This window comes from Ruditapes philippinarum, unplaced genomic scaffold (genome assembly GCF_026571515.1).
Source record: "Ruditapes philippinarum isolate M1 unplaced genomic scaffold, ASM2657151v2 ctg8929_1_1_1_1, whole genome shotgun sequence".
NCBI classification, from domain to species: Eukaryota; Metazoa; Mollusca; class Bivalvia; order Venerida; family Veneridae; genus Ruditapes; species Ruditapes philippinarum.
In genome coordinates, this window is record NW_026852054.1 from 9,462 (window position 1) to 35,975 (window position 26,514).

General features: G+C 34.8%; 1 protein-coding gene and 1 long non-coding RNA gene across 2 annotated transcripts; both read right to left on the reverse strand.

The window, feature by feature from the left end:
• Positions 1-1,381: 1,381 nt before the first annotated feature.
• On the reverse strand, positions 1,382-3,405 carry LOC132748073 (integrin alpha-4-like; the record flags this gene model as incomplete). Its single annotated transcript, XM_060737619.1, has 4 exons — positions 3,375-3,405; positions 2,896-3,011; positions 2,419-2,643; positions 1,382-1,508 (listed from the first exon to the last, which is right to left on the reverse strand). Coding segments are annotated over exons 1-4 (499 nt in total), but the record flags the coding sequence as incomplete, so codon positions are not given.
• A 5,586-nt stretch (positions 3,406-8,991) lies between these two features.
• Positions 8,992-26,032, reverse strand: LOC132748027 (uncharacterized). Its single transcript, XR_009628195.1, has 2 exons — positions 25,668-26,032; positions 8,992-9,119 (listed from the first exon to the last, which is right to left on the reverse strand). It is a non-coding gene; the product is annotated as an uncharacterized LOC132748027 (long non-coding RNA).
• Positions 26,033-26,514: the final 482 nt, after the last annotated feature.

The window sequence follows — 26,514 nt, forward strand, 5'->3', positions numbered from 1 at the left end:
TAAATTCGCCCAGTAGTTTCAGAGAAGAAGACGAATGTTGACACATGACGACGGACACGGACGCCGGAGCATCCCGCCTTCGGTTTTGGGGAGATAATAAATAAAGCTGAAACGACCTCAATACTGGCAAGATTATTTCAGTCACTTAGGTATAATGAGTTAGATTTGATTACTGGGACAATGAAACAGAAAGACATAAACTACTGAAAATGCTAATAACAATTTTCTTATTTTTATTATGTGTATATGATCTGTGATGTACAGTAGTTCAAACGTACATCTATATATAACATGAACAAATAATTAGAAAACGTGTACTTCGTTTCACAAATAAAGTGCATGATACACTTTATGCAGTTCAAGACTAAAAGTATCTGTTAAGATAATTTAATATTAAAAGGGAACTGTTATACCATAAATAACAATGTGGATAGTATTCACAACATCACTAATTCTGCGTCATCACTTATTTCACGATAGTGGCATATTTTTAAGTGACCGGTGTTAAGATTGGTCAGAATTGACTCATTTTATTCATACACCTATACAACAAAGTTTTTGTGCAAAATATTTTAAATATCTAGATTTTTACCATTTTACAAATTTCTGCAAAAATCAACAAAAATCCATTCAATTTGTGCGTATGTCTGAAACAATCATCATTTTCTAAATGTTCTTTTTTTGTTGAAAAAATAAATTTTGAGTTACAAATTAAGGATAACATAATTATTTAAATTCAAGCAAAATAACATGTAGAAATTTTAACCGAGACATGAAAAAACTTAAATGTAACACCATTACCGCGATTTAAATGATGACATACTGTTTTAAAAATGGCCGACATATGGTCTACGCTTGGTACATTATAATTGACTTTGACTGAATATATTGTTGTTTCCTTGTGCAATTCAACAGAAAAACCCTATTTGTTATAGCTTATGACAATTTTTATTCCATAAGTTTCATTTGTGGTTTCTTTTCTGGTTTCAAAGCGTTAAGTACCGTGAACTAAGAGGAGCACAGTATACACACTATCATACGTGAAAACAAACCACAAAAGAATTATATACGGATGTTGTTGGTAAATGTTAGATACCTGATCCGATTTCACATATCAATATATAGCAGATAATAAAGTATTCTAGAACAAATTATCATTATTCATCATATAAGAACTCTGATAACATTTTGTTTTCCAGATATATTTCATTAGAATATTCAAATTAAACATTTTTATTGTTTTCATTAATATTTGAAATACTTTGGAAAATTTCCCCAATGCAGACCAATCCACTTTAATTTCATGCATAACGTTTTATTAGTAGCTGCAGAAATGCAATGTTACTTCAAAATGTGAACTTAATCTAATTCTAAAACTCACCCGCCATTTCGTTTCTCTCTGTGGGTGGTTTTATGTTCTCTGTGATCAATGCATCGGAACGGTGCAGGTCTATAAAGCCCCCTGTAAAATACCACAAGCCCGGGGCACCTAATAATAGATATTCTCCCTGTAAAATAGTGAGATTATATATAGAAGATGAAATCTTGCTGTTGTAAATGCCGTTGTTGTTCTTCTTTTTCTTCTTCATGTTTGGGTAAAAGTTCCATCGTCACTATAAAAGTAAAATGATGACTTAATTTGACCTTCATTTTTAGCACGTGCATAATTTAATGCACGAGAAGAGTGCTAACAAGCTATATAGCTTAAACTATTCATAGTCTTAAGAGAGTACTATTCAGCAATGGATGACTCTAAATCAGGATAAGTATTCTACAGAAAAATGAGCAAATGAGACCAACAGTTATTCATAAAAAAATGTACAAGAACAAAAGTGACTTAAATAGCGGGATGTTCCTGTATAAATACTGTAAAGTAGATAGCGTTGTAAGACAATGAAAGTTGCTACTGACTACAGAATAAAAACACTTCTTTCAGCTGAATTGCAGTCCAACCAGGTTGATGTTTTTCTTGTTTTCTATACTAGTAATTATGTCATACTTGTGTGTGTTACATTTGTACTCGTGTGTTACTCGTAGAATTAAAAAAAAACACACTTTAGTGTCATATTGTTTTGAGATGTCAAATAAATTTCGAAAAAAAAAACAATGTCTTGTTTCCTTAGCATTACTGAAAGAAGCTGCTAGCTACAGCAAACACACTTGTCGTAAACATTATGGTATTTGATGAGGACTGAGATTGTAGAACATGTGTTGCCAGGATATAATCACACGCTCAGAATTCATCCACCCAGTCTATATAAATTAGCATTCTCCAAAAGGAAACTTTAACCTGGTTTTAATATTGAAACCATTGACTTATTAACAATGGAGCGTTTTTCATAAAAACACTAGACTAGTTCATTTCCTATCACAGAGGGAAAAGATGTTGAACGTCATTTTTAAATTTCATGATCTTACCTTACTTGAATAGTGGACAGACGAACCTAGAGCGCCCATGCCGTTATTGAGTTTTGTGATGTTTGTTCTGGGATCATTCATTGTTTGCTTGTTAAGCCCAACAAGCCCGGGGATCTTCTTGATGTTATTTTTGTTGAAATTTAGAGGTATTTTGTAGCACAGTCCAGTCATGTAGTAGATCTGACCAACTTTACCTTGTTTGTTATACCAGCGATTAGCGCATGTCTGTAACACATATTTAACGCCCTTAAATAAGTCTTTCATAGCATAGAGTTCTAATAGTGTTGATCAAGTTAGAACTTTCCGAATTATATTGAATCCTCACTCTGAGTTAAAAGCAAGACATTGTGTCGGGAATAGTAAATAAACAAAAGCATTATCAATGGATAAAAAGGTATTTTTGATGTATGAGGTTATATTTAGCTAATTTATTTGGCTTATTTAGGCTTGTATATTAAACATTTCACAAAAATGTACCACAATGCCTGCGTCTCTATTGACATCCAGTGAAGCTCCAAGCCATTGGCCATCTCTACCATGTGTTAATAATCTCATCCTACCGTTGAACTGTGTCACCTCATATTCTGTTTTATCTGAAGCAAAATCACAGAAATTACTTTTCACATGTGTAAAAAATTAGAAAATAGGAGACCAAAAACACACACATGTGTGTGTTCGGACTGATCATGAGAATAAAAAAAGAATTACTGCAAAAGTACTTAAAGTACTTTGATTTATTTTTGTTTTTTGATAGATACGAACATTCTGTCTTTATGTCATTTAATGCCTGGCTGGACGGCAGACGGACAGGCATGCCAACATGTAGGATTTAGGAACTTTCTATTTAATATTTATGTGTCATTTGTCACATTAACCGACATGGGATGGATGGATGGATGGACTATTCTAAGTCACGATGTCTAATAGTAACAGAATAACATCACTAGCGACCTTACGTGAACCTTCCACTTGATAGCTAGGCAGCATTTTAGACGCGGGATGTGTGTGTTATTTATTTCTGTTTGTATTCGATATAGATAAGAGAAAAGTAAGAAGCGTGTGAATTATAGGTGAGGCTACCGAATGACAATATTATAAATGTTTTTCTTTCAAGTCAGTACTTGAAACTCAGGAAACTCAGAAAAGAGATCATTAAAATATGTCGAACACTCATAATTATCTATATTATAACAATACATCCCACTTTGATGAATCAACAAGCGAAGCAAACAATAAAGTTTAAGTTTCATATTGTTATGCTAAAATAACTTATGTCATGGTGTATTCAAACATGACCCGCATTTTTCCTAATTGAACATAGAATGACCGAAAGTGTGTGTTACACGACCCGCATTTTTCCTTGTTGAACATAAAAGAACCGAAAGTGTATGTTATTATGCAATTGAACACTGTTGACGTTCTTTTAGACGTGTTGCTTAATCATTATGAACATGTGACATAACCACTAAAAATGCGACGCGCTGAAATAAGTATGGAAACAAATCAGGCGAAATTTAGCTAAATATCAGGTATGGCAGCATTTATTTGTTAATGTCGTGTAAGAATCGAAATAATATATCCAAATCGGAAATGTTTTCGCTTGATAAAATCACTGTTTGTCGTTCGGATGCGCATTATTGTATCTCCCGGGCTACGCCCTCGTAATATAATTCCTCGCATCCGAACTCAAAAGAGTACGTTGTTCCGTTTGTACAATCGTAATTTTTTTATTTAGGCTGTGTAACACCACACTTTGAAGTCTATCGCACTTTGCGGTCCGACCCCAAAGTGCGTTAAACTTCGCATCGCACTTTGGGGCTACATATCAACGCATTTTGGGTTCCAGAGGTCTAAAGGTGTCATCTGAGTTCTGCTTAATTAATGAGTACTGACTTATTTCCGATCTGCGACATTGAAATATTTGATCATGAGGTGGAGTTCAAGATGGCGGTCGATGCTTAAGTGATAAAAGTTTCATTAATTTTGCCACTTGAAATACCTAAATTTGTGTTCATATAACAAAATACTCAAGTACATAAATTGTGGATGTATTCCTAAAATTAAAAGATGCTGCGAAAAATATCGCGTTCTGGCCGTCATTTACTTAATAACTTTTGGTGTCATATCGAGGCCCATTTTAAAAATGATGAGAATGAAATAAAATGCAGTTAATATTCTTCTCCCAAAGAACTATAAATATACTCTATTGCAATGTTCTGGTGTCATATGAATTTATTTTCGATCGGACTATAAATAAATAGTGATTTTTACAAAAACATTATTCAGCTTATCAACATACTTAAGGTTTTTTTGTAAGTTCCGTAACAACCGTTCGCCAGAGGCTTTTTTAATGGAAAATCTTACATACTTCTTTACAAAGAGCAAACATGAGTTTTATAATGTTATCAGAGAAATGTAACATGCTTGTTACCAGAATAAAGTAGCGATAAATGTGAAATTATTTGTCATAAAAGTAGTCAAAACAATGTAGTATTTGACTTCCATATAAAATACTAATTCACATTTAACTGTAGTCATCATTGCCAAAAAGCATTAGATGAAAAAGATGGTTCAGGTAATTGGCCAATGTGTATTTTTTGATAATATAGAAGAACATCAAAATAAAAAAGCTAAAAAGCATAATGGACCTTTAAAACTTTATTTTTAACCCTCGGGGGGATCAATACCCCACAATCCCCTCTATACGACGAGTGAGAATTTTACATTATTTTGAAGCTCCTCTCTAAATGTCGATCACTTAAATAGTTTATGATATGTTTAGTACTGCCTGTACGGACTACTACCTAAAGCCGCATGTACACCTAGTCAAGTTTCTTTCAGCACATTATCAGGCATAATTTGTACTGAAATGTCGCACTAAGATTTCCCGGAATTTATACCTTTGTACGGTTGCACAAAGGTGACATGTGTGTGTTTTTATTTATCTCGTGACCACGAGTTAATATGTCGTGGCCACGAGTTACTAAGCTCAGTCGTGGCCACGAGATACTATGTCGTGGCCACGAGTTACTAAGTCGTGGCCACGAGATAGCTAAGTCGTGGACACGAGATACTATGTCGTGGCCACGAGTTACTAAGTTGTGGCCGCGAGATAGCTAAGTCGTGACCACGAGTAACTAAGTCGTGGCCACGAGATAGCTAAGTCGTGGCCACGAGATACTATGTCGTGGCCACGAGCTACTAAGTCGTGGGAACGAGATAACTAAGTCGTGGCCAAGAGATAATTAACCAATCAGGATACACTATATATATAATGAATTTTTTAAACTTATTTTTACATGCAACATTAATCTTTGAAAATACTGAAGATATTCACTTTGAACTTGTCTTTAGGATCATATTGAAAAGTCACCTTCCAAGGCCAAGCAGACATTAATTTTGACTTTAGCCCTTTGTTGTGGCAATTTTCTGATCGAATTGGTCAATTTGTACGTACTATTATACGTACGGCTTGTTAACCTTGTTTATACGATAACATGAGTAGGAATAAGTCCTGGTTTATTTTATTTGGAAGGGACATTGCCCATGGTCAAAGGATAGCCTTTAAGGTAAAATCCTTGTCTGATGAATAATTTAGAAGGGATAAGCCATGGTTTATTTTACCCAGAAAGATCATTGCACCTGATCAGTATATGACATCTAATAATTTCGAGGTCATTGGGTAAAAAAATCAGGGTCACAGTGACGCTAAATGTAAAATTATTGACTAGTCAATAAGTTGTATAAATGGCACTTTTACAGGCTGGTGAAGAAGGGGCATCCTTGTACTATGACACATGCCTAGTTAATAAGGGAAATTCATATAAATGGTGTAATCTGATTGGTTATTTATCACGTGGCCACGACTTAGTAACTCGTGGCAACAACATAGTATCTCGTGGCTACGACTTAGCTATCTCGTGGCCACGACTCAGTAACTCGCGGCCACGACATAGCATCTTGTGGCCACGACTTAGTAACTCGTGGCACCGACATAGTATCTCGTGGCTACGACATAGCTTTGTCTATGCTAAGACATTTTTCTATAAATTGTGTAAATAAAAAAACGGGAAAATGATGCAATTAGAATAAATGGAAAAATTGAGAAAAAATAAAATTTGAGCTTAATATTTGATAAATTCAAATTCTTTATTTGGTGGTGAAAGTTCTTCACTTACAGATCAAGACCATTTAAATCCCTATTGATTCTACTATAATTTCGAGCACATGTTTTGCGTCTATTTAATACCTTGATATGTGTTTACCATTTGCTATGATTACACTTTATTATTAAGAACATAATGAAAATTATTTTTTATGACCCCAAAGTGCGGTCGTTTGTCTGATGTTAAAATGCATATTGTTCTGTTTAACCCATTTTGGGGTCGAAACTGGACCCCAAAGTGCGTAACGCACTCTGGGGTCGGACTCCAAAGTACTTAACGAACTTTGGGGTTGGAGCCAAAGTGCGTTTGAACCCAAAGTGCGGTGTTACAATGCTGTACCTGCAATGCACGATTGCACGATGTTGAAAACGCGATGGCACGATGCTACGATGGTGAAAACACTATGGTACGATGATAAAAACGCGATGGTACTAAAGTGAAATCGCGATGGTACGATGGTGAAAACGCGAAGTATAATCGTTTTTTCCATCGTGCCATCGTGGTTTCACTATCGTTCCATCGCGTTTTTACAATCGTACCATCGTACCATCGTGTTTTCACCATCGAACTATCGCGTTTTCACATCGTGCCATCGCGTTTTCACCATGTACCATCGCGTTTTCACCATCGTGTCATCGCGCTTTCGCCATCGTACCATCGCCTTTTCACCAATGTACCATCGCGTTTTTACCATTGTACCTTCGCGTTTTCACCATCGTACCATCGTGTTTTCACGATGAAATCAGTTCGGGATATATAATTTCCTAAATGATGTGTTGATATTGTCAGAAAGTACCGTTCTGTTTGTTTTTGTTTTCGAGAGATAGAGCAAACAATGTTTCAAGTAAGAGTTGGTGTCATAATTCAGTCTCTAAACTGTATAAGCAAATAGTTAAATATCAAGTATGATATTATGATAAACATTATACAATGTATTCAATAATTAAACTGATTGCTAAATGTTTCATACGTATATGTATTTTTTGCACAGTATGCTTTAGAAACAAAAATAGTTTCCATCTTTAAAAAGGGCACATGAGAGTTTTATAACATTTAAATGATTTTTTTCAAGCATGTGAGATGTTTATCACCCAAAATAAAAGTAGCGCTGAAAATGATATTATTTGTAACAAAAGTAGCAAAATATAAGCTAAGTAGTATTTTGACTTCCATACAAAATCCTAAATCATTATAACTCTAACTAATTTCCAAATGGCATTGGAAGCAAAAAGATGGTTCAGATGATTTAGAGCTTTAGAAAAATAACAACAACACAATTTCTGGTGCATAATCGGCCTGAGGTCAAATGATACGACTGTGAAGACCAGTCGGCATATCCGTGCAATTTCATCATGGTCTGCACTGTTCACTCAGTCAGTACATTTTTAAATCCCCCCCCCAAAAAAAAAAAAGATAAATGGTTTTATCCAGATTAAACGATGTGCATATCCATTTCTGATATTAAGGTTGCTAGGGTCAATGAGTGATTGATTGTGAAACAATATTAATCATGTTCGAGCCCTTTTATAGTATAAATCAGTAAAGGTCGGTTGCCAAATAAGTATAAAATGGTTGTGACCAAGGTCATAGTGATCGGTTTTGAACTCACTATAATTGGGTGGAGAGAGGCAAATATCTTAACCACTAGGCCATCACTCGCTTAGCCATATGAAACTGTGGGTTGATTATTTTGTTGAGGATTTTTTTATTCTGTTTAGTTAAATTCTGATATACATGTATCATGATTTATGATAGACGTTTTATGACCATCACAAAAAGAGTCTTACAGTTTTTAAATCAAGTATGTATTTCGCCTCTTCCTTTTAAAAGAATTGATATTAATTATGGTTTGGTCGCATATGAACTTAACCATATAATTATGTGTATGTTTTATCTTTTCAACTTATTCATATTTCACTGTATCCTGTGTACGCATGCCACAAAAAATTTCAATGCATATAGCTGGCATGGTACTAATTCTTGAATTGTTTAACTTATTATAAGTACTTAATTTACGGGATAGAACATTTTTAGTACTATGCATAATGTTTCCTTATTTTTTCTTTGTTTGTTTCCCCTAGGAGGTGGATGGGTGCTCTGTTCCTATTTGTGACCCTAGCTGAAACTTGTTTAGTTAAGAATTATGACTTTCAGAAATTCACTTATTTGAATAAATATAAATTATATGTATATAAATCGTTGAAATAATGACACCTGATACACAGCATAAAATAAGATGATAAATAATTGATATTTTACTACCATTATATATAATAATTCACGATTTCATACTATAATTACACATAATAAACGATATCGTTTTATCAGTGCGCAAAATAATCTATATCTTTATCTTACATTTATTGCACACAATTAATAAAAAAAATTAATGATGTGAATATCTGACCATCAATAAACATTTCCCCGCAGCTGCGACTACTGAAGTCTGAGGTAAAAGTACATTTATATATAGCCCCGGGTCTATCTGCATCAGGAAGAAAGTGGCTGTTGTCCTTAGGAGCACCAAGCAAAATCCTGTAAATATGATAAAAAAGATAGTATAATTGCTTTGGTGATTACTAGAATATAGAGTGTATAAGATTAAAACGGCATCTCTAGAAAGTGATTCTTTATTTTCCTTGTGAGAGAGAAGGGGGCCATGGGGCTGGTGTGTAGTACCCCAAAAAATTGTGCACTAGAGCGTTTTATTATATAAACAATGGTAGTCCTTAAAACCGACATCTATGTAAATATCAGTTTGAGCAATCGTCGGTCTTGCAGTCAAAATATTGACACTTCGGGGGACGGGGTTGATAATGTTGCAGGTTTAAACAAACACCCCTGTGTGCTCGAATCTCGTGAAAGACCTTGAATTCTCTATTGTAATGAAGCTATCAATTTAGTTGATGGCAGGCCATTTTTTCAACTTGGATACCCTCTTGTCCTTGAAAGAATGCAATACGGAAGAGAACTGGAAGTCACCCTTTATCAGTAAAGCAAAATAAAACACCATATTGCATCTACAGTTTCGGTGTGGCTGGAACACAAACAGATAAATTCCCTAGCTCTACGATGTTGTGCTAGCCTGATAGATACAATGTCATGTCAATGTGTCTATTGTCGGGAAATTTAGTTTGATTTGATGAGTAGTCCACTGTAAAAAAGGATTTTAATTTGAAAATGTTTTAAAATTGAAATTGTAAAGAAAAATATCAGTAGACGGTATTACAGAAGCTGGTTATATTGATCAAATCAATGTTTTAATTGCGGGAAATATTAGTACGTCTTTGGACAATGAGGTTAAGCACTACTATATACGAGTACATGTATGTATATGCAGTCACCTATATATCTTTAACATTGACGAAAAAGAAACCGCAACTTTTTAACCCTTTTCGCAAATCTTCGAAAAAATATGAAAATCGTCGACGTGTTCCAACTGACAAAGAAGAACTAAATTCAACCATACATAAACATTTCTCAGAATATGTATTTTAGACAAACATCATAACAAAATCATAAATGCTCTTGAGTAATTTGATAAAATTATTGAAATTCTTTTGTATCTCAATCTAGCCTAAACATATATTTTTGTTAACTGTTTATCTTGAATTATGTTGTTTCAACGTAAAGAATCGATTTTTATGTAGAAAATGGTTAATTTTGTTTAACTGATATTTGCTTACCGTTACACGGGTACTCAAGTTATAGACCTGTTTCAGAATTCAACAAGTTAAATGTTGATGCTGCACATCAAAGACACCGCCAAATGATGTGAACAGTCAATCAGCATCGAAAATCGTTCTCTATGACAATTGAATATCCGAAGCACAAATCAATTTTTTCTCCATGTTCTTGGTATGTGCTCGTTGTTTAATAACAAAGTTGTATATTTTTGTGAAAAAGTATAACCTAATGCATAAATTCAGACAAAATACTGCCAGGTCTGAAAATCTTAAATGTTTGTCTGTTGCCACAAAGACTGGAACGTCTGGTCAAATCAAAATAAATTGGATAACAAACTTTGAGGACAAACTGTTCTGCAGTGATCTCCCCTTACATGCCGTAGCGTAACCGGTTTGTTGTACTTTCTTAACGGTTGAGTGAGAATCGCCTCTCTGATAGTGGGCGTGGTTTAGGCTTTGCAACTTGACTATTCTAATCCCTTAAAGCTCTGTGACATATTGTACATCATAAAAGCTATTTTTATTAGAAAAATTAAAAACAGTGTGATTTTGTTAAACGAAAAAAATACACAAAGTCAAGTCTAAAATTTTCCCATTGCTGTATGGACAAATGTATATCTACTTGACGCCGCGTGCAAGCGGCGTCTAAAAACAATTAACAAGTACAACCTACACAGCACATAAAGTTGAGCAAACATTTTAAGTGAACTACTTTTTTGTAGGTTAGCTATATTAGTTATATATATTATATTGTAAAGATTATTGAAATGTATTTATTTAAGAATTAATCTTAAGTCCTCATCTCATCCTAAGAAGAAACATGCAGTATAATCATCAAAAACTAGACATGTAAATTATTATCCGCATTAGCCCTTTTTCGAAATGTACACATAAAGAAATGTTTATAATAGGATAATTACGCTGACACTTAAAATGATACATCTCTCTCATTACTGGAGATCAAATGAAATGTTATCTTAAAGGTTTTTGGTTCCAAGACTTTGGTACCAAGACTTTGTTGAGGTTTTATTCCAAGAATGTAATCAATTGCATATTATTGTAAAAGCACTAAGTATGAAGGTTATTCTTTGTCGGGTTTATTATATATATATATATATATATATATATATATATATATATATATATATATATATATATATATATATATATATATATATATATATATATATATATATATATATATATATATAACTTTAAGTATTTCAAGACCATAGAGAATCCGGTCAAATGAGACTGGATTGAGTGCCCGATCGATACAACCCTTAAATATTTCTTTCAAAATATGGGAAAATTAAAAGCAATTTATATCGACGCAAACAAACAAAAGATGTTCATCACTCTTTTCTTTATTAAATTGTTCTGCATGATTTTTTGGACACGATTGAAAATAACTTGTCATATGAAGGTCAACAGACGGGCGGACGAACAAACGAATTTAGAACGAATAATAGACGAATCAATCAATCAATCAATCAATCTATCTATCTACCCTACCCTACCCTTGCATGTATACATTTTCAAGGAATAACTGTGACTAATCAATTTGACCTTCGTTGAATCCTTTGGCACTGAAACAAAAGTTCCGTGAACTACTCGTGTGTAACTTAAATGCGCTAAAACAAGATATTTTCGTGTATTGAAACTTTAATTGGAACATGTTCATTCACATAATTACACAGTATTGAAAAATACATAATTTGTCTGGTTTGGTAAGCTTTAAAACTTAAAGACGCGAATAAATGAGCATAAAAATCGCTTGACAAGGCTGATACATGTTTATCACACACCCGTGCCGATTTTGCGACTCCGTAAAAATGGTATTGCACGGCCGTGTATATATTTTGACGTGACGTCATTAGCGTTATACAAACATAGTATAAAGCAAACTCCTCACAGTGATTACCTCCCTTGGCAGAATTGTAATCACTGCCTTCACAGACGTCACATGATGATGAAAGTCACATGACGTAACGTCGAAATTCAAATGTAAATATCGACCGTTACATAAAAAAAATAACGTCATTTTTCTCTTTCTGTTTTATTTTGAACTTTTTGTACCTACGTCCGTTATATTTTATCAAAAAATTATCAAAAGTATACAAAATAATGAAAAATAAATTAAAAAGCTAAAAGATATAAATATCCAAATATTGATATTTCAATGTTTGTGATGGCAGAGATCTCTTTACTGATAAGGGGAGATCACTGCGTAGGAGATTGAGTATAAAGACGCGCTGAATATTACGTTATACTATAGGCGCGTCAATGAAAATGACTCTAATTTCACTTTAAACGGTCTTTATTTTGGGTATGTGATAAAAAGAATATTAAATTCGTGTTGAGTTCATTACTGAATTTATTGCACTCGTTGAATAAAATAATATTATGCTCGCCAGAGGCTCGCATAATATAATAATATTCAACTCGTGCACTAAATTCAGTATTGAACTTACACTCATTCAATATCCTCTATTTATCAAACCCGTTGGAGTGCGTTAGTTATTCATTTTTTCTTTACAACAATTAAATATTAATCAAGCGGTGGTTTAACTAATTAGTAAATGTATTTAATATAATACAGAAAACAGTTGTTCATAACTGGCCTGGTTTTAATGAACCTTTGTTTAGCGATCAAAGTTTATTATTTGACGGTAAAGGAAGCCGCTCAACATCAACGGATTTTCAGCACGTGTTAAGGAACATTTTACTAATTTTCAATTCATTTGTATAAAACAGAACAAGAACATAACAATTTTATTCAACAATAAGGAATTGAACATACATGCAATACATATAAACATAGGTCAATATACATGCGTAAACATATAGTTATATAGTCATAATTATACATGTTACACAATTTACAAAAGTTAATGTTAAAGTCAAGAAAAAACATCAATACTACAAGACATAATCAAGACTATAATCTACAATGGTAGAGGATGAGCTATAAATCATATACTTTAGTACTAGCATGTCGAAGTTTTGATGCATGAAATAAATAGGAGATCATATTATTTACCACAGATTTTTTCTTTGATTTTGACAGTTCGCGCTCGGCTTTTTCCAAAAGTATTTTGGAATATACTGTTTTCTTAAGTCACTATATTTTTTACACACCAGAACATAATGGTATTCATCTTCTATGCCCGTGCTTGATTCACATATTTGACAAAGTCTTTCATTCCTCTCTAATCTATTTCTACCATAGCGTCCCGTTTCTATCCTAAGATTATGTGCCGACATTCTAATTCTAGTGAACAAATAACGTTTGCTTTTAAGAAAGATATTTAGACACTCTTCGTAACCGAATTCAGTTTTAATATGTCTGTATAATGAACACAATACACTGTTATTGCTTATATTCTCCGACCATTCTTGTTTATAACTGTCAGTCTTTCTTTGCTAAAGTAATTAAGAAAATAATTGGAGTGTACTGATAACGGATTTTCCCATACATAACCAAAACCGTATAAATATAATATATTTCTTATATTACTGGCCCAATTTGTTTTCCCGTTATTCAAATCCTCTAATGATATTTCATACAGTTCTTTCAGAAAACAGTTATCAGAATTGTTAATCTGTAACCAGAATTTTACTGCCCGAACACAGCGGTAAATAAATAACGGATACCGCCCTAGTTCGTCGTAAATGCTAGCAGTGCTTGAACTTGTCTTCACATTTAAAACCCTTTTGCAAAACTTTAAATGAATACGCTCTAATTCTTTAGATTTTATTACTCCCCATACCTCGCACGAGTAGTTCAAAATGGAAGCAACAAAAGCATCAAATAACTGACAATACAAACTTGGTTTTAAATCAAATTGTTTGATATTGTTCAATAAGGGGTGCAAAGCTTTAAGACATTTACCAGCTAGAACGTTTTAATTTGAATTGAAATTTCCAGACGAGCTTAATACGACCCTTAAGTAATTAAAATTTGAAACAGTTTCCAAGTAAACACCATTGTAGTTCCATTTTTCGTTTCTTCTAGGTCTTCCTCCCTTTTTGAAGATGATTATTTTAGTCTTTTCCGAGTTAACTTCAATACCCCATAATTTACAGTACTCACTCAATAAATCTAAATTTCTTTGTAGATCATCCGGACTTTCGCCATGTCGTCTGCTTTCATAAGAAGCATTCAAGTTTCTTCCATTTTGATTTTCTTGTAAATACATTTCAATGTCTTTAATAAACAGAGTGTAGAATAATGGCGAAGTTATGTCCCCTTGTTTCAATCCTATAGCAATATTGATAAAGTCAGAGAATTTTGCACAATATTTGAAATTACTCCTCACTTCAGTATACATAGATCTAAGCATATGGAGCATCTTACCAGAAATCTCTAAATTATACAGCTTATATAAATCAAGCATTTATATTGATAGAATCGAAAATTTTCTTCATATCTACCATAGCCACATTTTGTCTTTTTCAATTATTCAACATATTTTCTACTAAAGTATGAAGAGCAAAATAGCGTCTGTCGTAGAAAATCCAGCGCGAAATCCAAACTGCGCATCCGTATTAATATCATATTTAGAGGACCAACAAGTAAGTTTGTTATTTAGCACTGATGTAAACAATTTAGGTATACAACTTATTAAAGTTATACCGCGATAATTATTAACCTGATTTGCGTCATCCTTTTTTATAATGGTATGATCAATCCCTCCATCCATTGATCCGAAAAATATCCACTATCAAAAATATCTCCTGCTTCTATGAAATATTTATTTATCAAGTAGTCTAAGGAGCCAGCTTTACCGAGTTTAAGAGACTTAATCGCTTTCATACGGAAGCGTCCTGGTACGGAAGCGTCCTAGTGCCAATTTAACATATTCTAAAAAAACAGATAACTCCTACGTAAGACTTTGTAACTCCTACGTAGGACTTGATAACTCCTACGTAGGAGATAAAAAAACCTAATTAGGAGTTTATAACTCCTACGTTTTTTTATTTACTTTATTAGTCCTACGTAGGACTTTATAACTCCTACGTAGGAGATATAAAAACCTAATTAGGAGTTTTAAAGTCCTACGTAGGACTTTATAACTCCTATGAAGGACTTTATAACCTCTACGTAGAACTTTATAACTCATACGTAGGAGATAAGTCCTACGTATGAGTTTAAAAGTCATACGTAGGAGTTGAAATGTCCTACGTAGGAGTTATAAACTCCTAATTAGGCTTTTTTTATCTCTTACGTAGGAGTTACAAAGTCCAACGTAGGAGTTTAAAAGTCCTACGTAGGAGTTATAAACTCCTAATTAGGCTTTTCTATCTCCTACGTAGGAGTTTTCAATTTTTATAGAACATTATGAATTGGCACCAGGACGCTTCCGTATTTTTGAGAAGTACGACAAAAATGCTTTGGGAATTTTCCACATAAGTTTTCAATTTCGGACATTTTTAACTTAGTATACATTTTTTCTTCGTCTTCAAAACAGTTTTGTACTCTCTTTCTCTTAGATTAAAATAATTTCTATTTTCTTCTGTTTTCGTACAATTAAACAATTGCAATGCTTCGAGATATTCTAATTTCTTATTATGACATTCGTTGTAAAACCACCGAGACCTTTTTAACAGGATATTTGTTTGTGTACAAAACCCGTTTGGTTACGTTTCTTTACTGTTGTTTTGAACAGCAGAGAAGCAACATTGTTTATAAGACTTACAAAATCGCTAACGCATTTGTTTATATATGTTTTATCACAGTTATCATGACCATTTAGTATAACATTAAAATCGGGTAGTTTCGATATCAAATATCTCCGGAAAGCATCACTCTTATCGCTGTCCCACCGTATACAAGTATCCTCATCGAGTGTATTTTGGTCATAGTGATCTTTTAATTCTACACTTTTAATCGAGAATGCTAATGGTGCGTGATCCGAGAACTCATTAAACTCTGTTAAAAGTAAATGATTCGCCATTTTCCAATCGACCGTAACAAATCCGTATACCTGTACACAAATCTATTAATTGTAATCCATATGAATTGCTAGTTAAGTCCACTGAATTCCTTAATAAAGATTTATCGGGACAATAATCGGCATCATTTAACAATGAAATATTTGCATCAAAATCATATAATCTTTCTTACACCCGACTCTAGAGTTAAAGTCTCCAGCGATGATAGTAGTACCTAATGATTGAAAATCGAAAATATCAGTTTCTAGAATTTCAAATAAATTGCAATTAATGCTATTGTAAGCTGGTGACTTATCTCCCCATATATACACGCCACGTAAATAAGCATCACTTTGTAATGAGAAAAATGTTTTGTCTAACTTGAACCAACTGATTGTATCAATAGGATTTCTGACTATTGTGATTTAGCGGTCCTAGACCTGCCGGACTGCATGCGCATGCGCGACGGTTTTCGCGGGACTGAAAGTGCCCGGATATAGATCTAGAATCGAGAGCAAATAGAGTTCTGCATTGGCTAGCGGAGAGTCAACATCAAGATTCAAGAGCAAGCTTTGGTAAGCTCCAGGCCTGTTTTCCCTTCTTTAGGATATGTTTTTAGGAAATACAACATTGGCGACGAGGATTAAAACTGACTAGCAGGGCAGTGAGTTTTGCATGTCATAAACGTCGTTTATTGTAGTCAATTTTCGCGACATTGTGGACAGTTGCATCAATAGGAAAATTGACTTTGACATTCAGTTGACATTGTAAAATAGCCACTCGACGATAGCCTAAAGGGTTGATGTACTATACTAGTATTTTTTGATTTTGTGGCTTCTAGCTTTTATTTAAAAAATACTTGGTCAACATAAAGTTTGGGAAATTGCAGAATGGTATGCTTTGCATAAATAAATAATACCACGCTAAATTCATAGTAACGCACGCCCATTAGAGTCTTTTTTATTCACTTTAGCCCTTTTGAGGAACAACTTTGAAGAGTTAAAAAGACAACGTTCAAGCATACAGACATTTGAAAGGTATACAAGTTATCTCCCTTGAATAACTTATTTCAGTTGTTTTTGTACCAGGATCACCAGATAAATTATTTCCGTGTATTCTTTATCAGAAATAATTGCGGATAATTAATTTATTGTTCATTTTTTCAGAAATATTTTACAGAATTTCACCTAAATTTTTGATTTATTTCTTGAATGTGAAGTAAAGTCTATATTATTTAAAGGAGCTGTCTCAAGTATGTATTTATTAAATACATTTGTTTTAAAGAACCTGTCTCATATAAGTGGATTAAATTTTTAAAGCTATTTTTACATAGATATTCGGTGTATTCTATACACGAATAAGTAAATAATTGAAATAAGTTAAAAAAAAAAGAAGAAGCTACTTTTACATAAATATTCGGTGTATTCTATACACGAATAAATAAACTTGTATTAATTTTCGATTGTATTCTATACATTAAAAATTTGTGATTACATTGCGTCCGTAATACATTACCTGACTTAAGTTACCATCATGTCAACATTGAATATAAACACAATGACTAAAGAGGAGTTGATGAAATTGCCAGCTATTGGTACGAAAAGGGCAACACATATAGTCCAGTTTCGAGAAATGCATGGCAAGTTGACAAAAGATGATTTCATCACCATTATGGCAGGTCATCTTAATCCAGACATGTTGAAATACATTGATTTTTCAACACCAGTATCAACTCCAAGTACAACATCTTCAAGTGGTGGGGGAGTGTTGCTGTGACATTTCCCACAAGTACCACGTCTGTTGCTTTTGTTAGTAGTACAATTACTACACCAATGGCAGTAGTTTGCAAGCCTATTCATGTTGGTAGCAGTGCAACAACAACAGTTACAGTAAGTAGTACAACTACGCCTACTGTCCCAAAGATATGAGCTAGACTTGCAGCTGGATTTACCTTGCGAATGCCGGTTACAATAGCTGTTTCGAAGGCAACGACTACGTTGACTACAACCAGCAGCGTGAAGACCAGCGTAACTACAATACCTGTTACCAGAATATCAACTGCTGTGACGGTTGCAGCCATTAGTACATATACTATAGCGAGTGCAGCCAGTGCAATACCAATAATGTCTACCCCTACATCTTTAACATTACCGGAGGTGGAGGCACCACAAAGTACGCCACACATTGAAGATGTTTTAAATCAACTTCTTACCTCAAGTCAGGGTATGACTAAAAGAGATTTAGTAGCCTTGATATCTGCATAAGATATCTGCAGAAGCAAATGCAAGTGATATGGTTGAAGACCATTTTGCAATATATACACCTTGTACTTCTAGTACAGGTTATATGCACCATGATGTGGATCTTTGTAATACAGATATACTTGGTTCTTCTAGAACAAGGTTTACAAGCATGGTAGATGATGTCAAGTCAAAATATTTCAGTAACAGTGCATCCAAGTCATACAACACTAAATTGGACACAAGGTATTGCAACCCTAAATGTATATCACCTAAGAAAGAATATACATCTCCTACTTATGTATATGGAGATACACAACAATAGAAGAGGTCAACTAAAGGGTCTTCCAGACATTAAGATCGATATGAATGCAAGAAGAAAAGTTCAAGAAGAGACCGTCGAGGTTACCATACCAGATCAGAAAAGTCAAGTGAAAGTAGCGGTAATAGTATAAGCAGATCAATTGGTAGAAAAGATGTTCAGTCCAGATACAGTAGCGATGGTAGAAAGAATCGGGACAAGATTGGTTACAACAGTCGGTCTTCTTCTAGAAACCGATTGTCGAGAGATGACAAGTACAGTGGTAGATTACGGTCGTCTTCTAGACACCAAAGATCAAGATCCAGAAGTCTGAGCTTTTCAAGGTCAAGATCGTATAGATATAGGAATAGATCTTCAAGCAGCAGTAGTAGTACGAGATCTCGATCAAGAGGCTATAGTCATTCAGAGTCAAGACGTCATAAGTACAGGTCCCATGATAACTATCGCATGCCATCTAGACGACATGACAGAAGTTGCTCTTCGAGTTATTCTGATCGAAGCAAATCAGAAAAGAGGGGTAACTCGAAGGAACTTCCAAAGAATTTGCGGTATGATGGGAAGACTAGCTGGTAATCTTACAAAGAACAATTTGAAAGTTACCGAGCTGTTCCGATCTGGACTGACAGTGAAAGTAAAGATTACCTTACTTGGAGTCTTCAAGGTAAAGCGTTAGATTTCTTCACAATAACCAACAAAGCAGGGCATTGCTATTCATATAAGCAAATGATGAAGAAATTAGAGACCAGATTCGGCGACCAGGAACTTACGGAGACGTCACGTGTTAAGTTCCAGCAGGCTAGACAATCATCAGATGAATCTTTAGATGATAGGGCACATCGAGTGTTGACACTTTCTACATATGCATTTAAGGATCTACCCGAAGAATACAGAATGCGAGAGGCAATTTCGAAGTTCTGCCAAGGATGTATTGATAGAGAAGCAGGAAAGCATGCATGTTTCGAACATCCTAGGAGTATACAGGCTGCACATAACGCGGTAAATCATCACCAGTATATCTCTGAGGCAGTGGTTGGCAAAAAGCATTCTAGAAGATCTAAAGATGATGTGTCAATTAATGCAGTAAATACATCTGCTGAAGCCAGGGTGGTTCAATTGCTGAACAAAGCTATGAAACAGCTTAGCAGTAAAATTCAGCAATTGACTTCAACCAATAAAGAAGTTTAATCTAGGACGGGAAAAGGGCCATCATGTTTCTTTTGTAAACAAAGGGGCCACATTAAGAAAGAATGTCCAGGATTTCAAGAATGGTTGAAGAAAAAGGGGCTATCCAACACTACGGAGCAACAACGTAATCCAGCAAATCATGATTAAAACAAGAAAGGGCTGAATGGAATGGCCAACCGTTCAAGCCTCAAGAAGTAACTGGTCAAAATCCTAAAGATTCTGCGACTTCTAGTCCGGAAACTGATGTCATCTGTGAAGAACAACCAGTTACAGATCACGAAGATGTTATTAGCCTTCATAAAGGTGACAAGACTTCTAGTCAAGGTCATCTAAGATCATCTCAACACCCTAAAGTTACTGCAACAATTAAATCTGATGAAAAAGACCATACAGATGGCATGACTTCTAGTCATGTTGATGAAAGCGAATATATTTTGAAAGATGGTAATACCGTCAAATTAAATAAAGGTATACAAGAAACACAGAATGACGGAATTGTCAGCGTTCAACAAGTGCGTGCTGGTTCTTCTTTTGTGTAACTGACAGTCGGTGATCAAGAAGTCAAAGCAAGAATTGACTCTGGTGCTGAAATTACCATTCTCTCTTCAAAAGTCTTCGATACCTTGAGCAAAAGCCTGCAAAAGTAAAAGATGTAGTTATGCAAATGGCAGATCAAGAAGCAGTACTAAAAGGCTTTATCACGAAACCATTAAGATTGCAACTTGGATCTCAAGTATTTCATGAAAGAGATTATGTTGATCTTATTAGTGATGATATGCTGCTTGGACATGATATAATGCATCATTTAGGAGTTATGATGGATATGCATTCAGACACTTTGATTGTGAATGGCGAGCAGATTCCCATGAATACAAGCTTTAGAGAGGGAAAGCTGACTATTGCAAGAGTTACAGTGGCAAAACGTACTGTGGTTCCGCCAAATTCAGTTGTCTGGATGTCATGCAGTCTCAACACACATCTGAGTGACTATTTTAAAAAACCAGATGAAAAGTTGAATACAGTTAGTATACGGATGCCAAGGCCATTGATGTCTTCAAAGACGGAGCCAATTGTTTGTTTAGTCAATCCAACTGACTCTTACAAGACATTCAAGAAGGGTTAAGTGATTGCAAATGCATATGAAGTAGACCATATCCTAGATGAGCAAAGTGAAATAGCGACATCTCTGCCTAAAGAAAATGAAGTGACTTCTAGTCAGTAAAACTACATCGTCTAAATCTCGAAGGATTTCTAGTTCTACGAGATCAAGAGTTAGAACAGTCGCCGAACAGTTGTGTGAATCATTACAGACTCCAACAGAAGTAGTTCCAGATCATCTGCTAAAGTTGTATTAAGCTTCTACTGAACATCTTAATCAAGGGCAAAGTATGAAGTTGGCTAAACTCCTTAGCGATTATGAAGATTTTTTCGCTAAGAGTGATTTCGATTTGGGAAGCTTTACTGCAATAGAGCATACCATAGACACCGGAGATGCAAAACCCATAAAACAACACATGAGGCGCACACCAGCTTGCTTTGTTGGGGAGGAAAAAAAGAGCATCTGAAGAAAATGGTGGATGCCGGTGTCATACAGGAGTCTGTATCAGAATGGGCGTCCTCTCCAGTTCTGATCAGAAAGCGTGACGGATCTGTAAGATGGTTCATAGATTACAGCGCCCTTAATGATGTCACGGTTAAAGATACTTTCCCATTACCATTGGTCGAAGATTGCTTAGATACATTGTCAGGAAGCATCTAGTTTTCTAAATTAGATGCAAACGCAGCGTATTGGCAAGTCAAGATAAGTGAAGAAGACCGAAAGAAAACAGCATTTCTAACAAAATACGGTTTGTTTGAGCATGTTAGAATGGGGTTTGGTCTGGCCAATGCACCAGCCACATTTCCTGAGTGATGAACTATACTGGTGGATTAACGGAAAAAAAGGGATGGCATTCTTTGCGATATATTGGGGTGGGAAGGGAATTTTCACCATCTGGGAAATATAGCCGAAGCCCAGAAAGGTTCCCCACAAAATGGTTTTTAAACTAAAGCCAAAAAATGTGTTTTTCCAAAAAAAAGTATTTCCCAGGAAGAAAAATTAGTGGGGAAAAAATTTACCAGACTCAGAGTATAAAACATAGCCAACTGGGCCCTGTCCAAAAATCATCCAAAAATGTCGAAATTTTTTTGGGTTAGCGAATTTCCATCACTTTGTCAAAAACTTTTCGGGATATAGCACGCCCTTTACAAACTAACGGGAAGAATGAATTTCATTGGGGATGAAGAACAAAAAGCATTTTAAAACATTGAAGGGCTTTAACATCACCACCTTTTGCTTTACCAAATCAAGAAGATCCTTTTATATTAGATTCGGATGCTTCGGATTCGGCTATAGGTGCAGAATTACTTCAGATTCAAGATGGAGAAGATAAAGTCATTGCTTATAGCAGCTTTTTCATTGACTCCAGAACAAAAGAACTTTTGCACCACCAGAAAAGAACTTTTGGGCATTGTGAGGTTCACGAGGCAGTTTAGGCATTACATTTTAGGAAAAGTCTTCACTGCGAGAACGGATCACTCCAGTTTGACCTGGTTATTAAGATTTAAGGAACCTCAGGGTCAGCAGACTCGATGGATAGTGGAACTTTCACAGTACAAAATGATTGTTAAACATCGAGCTGGATCGACACACGGAAATGCGGATGTGCTGTCAAGAATTCCGGAAACTTTGACACCGTGTAAATCGTATATAGCTGGCATGAAGCTTGCAGATTTGCCATTTGCTGGATGTCCTTACTGCATTAGGGCTGACGAGCAATGGGCCAAATTTATTGATGATGTCGACGACTCAGTAAGACTGGCTCAGCAGAGTATAATGACATCCAATTCAGTGAACGTTCACATGGGGGCAACTGCAGAACTGTGCAGGTCAAGTCTTGAAGATGTAGCAAGTATTAGGATCCAGGTTCATGATGAATCTGACTTGAGTACATCATGCAGAGATGCCCAGAATTTCAAACAAATAACTTCAGTAAAAAGACAGTGCTATGATGAAGAGAACAGTAAAGATCTTCTAGATCGTACTGAAACGAGAACAGATAGCATCGGTTTTCTAGACCATGTTGAATCCGGACTGGTGGTTTTGAAGAATGAAGTTCTAGATGGCTTCTAGCCTTTGAGAAGCTTTACAGCAACGCCAGTGTACCAAAAGGACTTCTAGTCCTTTCTCTACAGCCTACTTATTAGGGGTAAGTTCAAGCCGCGATGTGATATAAATTCACAATTAAGTAAGTAAATGAACTTTTAGTTCTTTACTGATTCATTCACAGCATTACTCTCAAGACCGAAGCCTTCATTCATTAAGTTGGGGGGGGGGTGTTGTGAATGTAGGAAATGATTAAGTGGTCCTAGACCTGCCGGACTGCATGCGCATGCGCGACGGTTTTCGCGGGACTGAAAGTGCCCTGATAGATCTAGGATCGAGAGTAAATAGAGTTCTGCATTGGCTAGCGGAGAGTCAACATCATGATTCAAGAGCAAGCTTTGGTAAGCTCCCGGCCTGTTTCCCTTCTTTAGACTATGTTTTAAGGAAATACAACAATACCGTCTGTGATGCATTCTTTGTAGTATAAAGCAGTACCGCCAGAACTTCGCTTAACTTTTTTACTTTGAAACTTTCTTTAAAAATTGTGACAAATGTTATCTTGAAAATCAATCTTACTGTTTCGGTTATTCCATGTTTCTAACAAAAATACAATATCATTCTTTAACAACAATGATTCAAAATGTTTACATTGCATCTTAGTGTTGGTTAATCCACATATACTTACAGATCATCCTCTTGTAGAAGGCCACTATCCTACTTTTATATATTTTCAATCTGTATTTATTTTTCCATTTACTATTAGTTTGTTGTACTTGATATTTATAAGCGTCCTGTCGGTCTTTCCTTGCCTTTAACATAATTGGTATAAGTTTACGCCGCTGTGCTCCTACCTCTGCCGGATATTGGTCATTCATGTAGTAACCGGATTTTGCTTCTATATTACCTCTGAATGACTAAACTTTAACTTTCTTTCATAATTATTAAAAACTTCAAAACATTCCTATTTTTTCCTGTAATTTTATTGCCTATTCTCTGCACACGTTTAATGCACAATCAATCTTTTCCTATCTTCAACATCTATCTCCATGGTTCCCTCTAAGAACTTGCGAACTTAAATCAATGTTATTTCTTGCGTTTCGTCTTTATCTTCCGGTAATCCGCCAATGATCAAGTTATTCATCATGGATTAAGCTTTCATACTACAGACTGTATCTCGTAATTTGTCATTTTGATGCTTGATATTCTGTAATTTATCTCTTGTTTGTCCATTTCAAATTTGTTTAATTGCATTCTGTCATGGAATATATGCAGCCTGTCCACATTTCTACTCACTCTTGAGTCAATATATTTAAGTTTTCATCAACATTATTGACTTTTTCTTCAATACGTTCCAATTTATCCAATCTCTTTGACATCTCGCTAAATTTCGAAGTCAAACAGTTCATGATATCATCATTCGTAACACATTTAAGATTCCCTTGGCTGGAGCTCGGTTAATCTTGGCCAGACATTGTATTACAGCTGTTCACTGTCGATACCGACGAACCGTTATTTAACATGTTTTGCACGAGTCCGTGCGTTTGACCAAGTGACGTTGTCAAAACATCGGTTAACCCTTCATGTTGACCGTTACTGGTCAAACTTGTCGTCTGCTGTTGTGAATTCATGCTTGCGTTACAAGGGGCCTTTCCGGTTTTTCGTTGTGGAGCCTTTAGCCACACCTTTTCCATTCATTGCTAGGTCAACTGCTCGCAAACAGTAACACAAACATAACCACGTGCTCTTTTGTGCAAACCAGGTCAACCAGTGACTATGTATTATCCCAGTGTAGCAATTGGATAACAAGTTAGCCAATTTACATAACACTGTAAACACTGGAAAGGACCGGTATACTGTGATGTATTCACACTATCATCATAACAATCAGAGTTTAAAAATTAAACAAATGATCTGCTAGAACTTGACTATCCCATGTAGGCCTTCCCGCGATTTTAAGGTCTTTGTGACCATTATCAGATTTTGATTCACTACTTGTACTACTGTTTTTCCTTTATTCCGACCTTTTTGTGGCATAATAGTATAACTATAATATTCCTTATCAAATATCCAATAAACGCATATAATTTTCTTGACAAATCTTATCCATAAACATGAATATTGATAAAGTTATCTCTCCTGAATTTAGCCAGTCTTTTCACATTGACAGTGACCTTGACCTTATTTTATGAAATTTTTATCTTTTCATAAGCTGTTTAGGCCGTGGGCTCAAACCACTTAGGCGGCCGTGGGCTCAAACCACTGGAATGCAACCACGCCTTCACCAACCAGAATAGCAGTACTTCTATCATGCAATCGTTGTAATTTATTTGTATAAAAAACTAATATAAACACAAATAGGATTGAAGGTAATACACACATTTACAACACATGAATTATTCATTCGGAAAACCTCGCCATTTTCCTTGTACATGCTTTTAGGTATTAAAATGTACATAATATTGCTCAAAGTCAAGTCATATCGACACTTATTTCATTTTCATAACGCACGGAAGAAGACAAAATTTCTTGATTATTTACGAAATTGCCAATTGATGTAATTATACTCACCATCTATTTTGGTCATTTATGTTCAGCATGGCGACTGTGTAGCCAAAGTAACTTCCGGCATTTAGTCCATTAAGTTCTATTCTACTATCAGTGTCCAGATTAAATCCGTTTATTGAATATAACAGCGTTAAATAAAGCATTAATTTAACCAACACGAAAGAGCTATGGCATCGGAAAGGTAAAAGACCTGAATATGACTTTGAATACATTGTGGTGAAATTAATTAACACCATATCACGTGGGTCACTGTTTTTAATTTTTCACTATTTTACACCTCGTCACAGCCCTCATAAAATTCAATTTCAAACAATTTTTCAATCATGTACGTTTTTTAATTTACTTAAACTTAATATCCGAATGCAACATGCATTCTTTTGATTGTAACTTTATTTCCGGTATCAAGATGTTTTTACTGTAAATAGAACAAGGAAAATATAACATCACATGAGTATTATTGTTTTATATAAGGTTCACTCAAAACAATTGCAGTATTCTTCGACCGATTACACCATTAACACCGTTTATTATGTCATTTCCGGTTCTTCACGTGAACGTAAAAAGTAAATTAAAGAAGATTGCTGGCATCACATGGAAATAAACGACTGGTTAAAACTTGAAATGATTATACAATTTATATAAAAAAATAAAAAAAAAATATTTATAAAAGTAAATCTACCAGAACTTTTATTTGTTTGAAAACAAATAATTATTTTAGACTGAGATTCCCGGTGTTGCAGACGAGGTAAACAAAGATGCAGTTTATAGCTTCCCCTGCTTCTTTTAAATTTAAAATGCCACAAAGCATATTCAATTGTGATGAAAGTGGTTTCAGTGCTAGAGAAAAGTC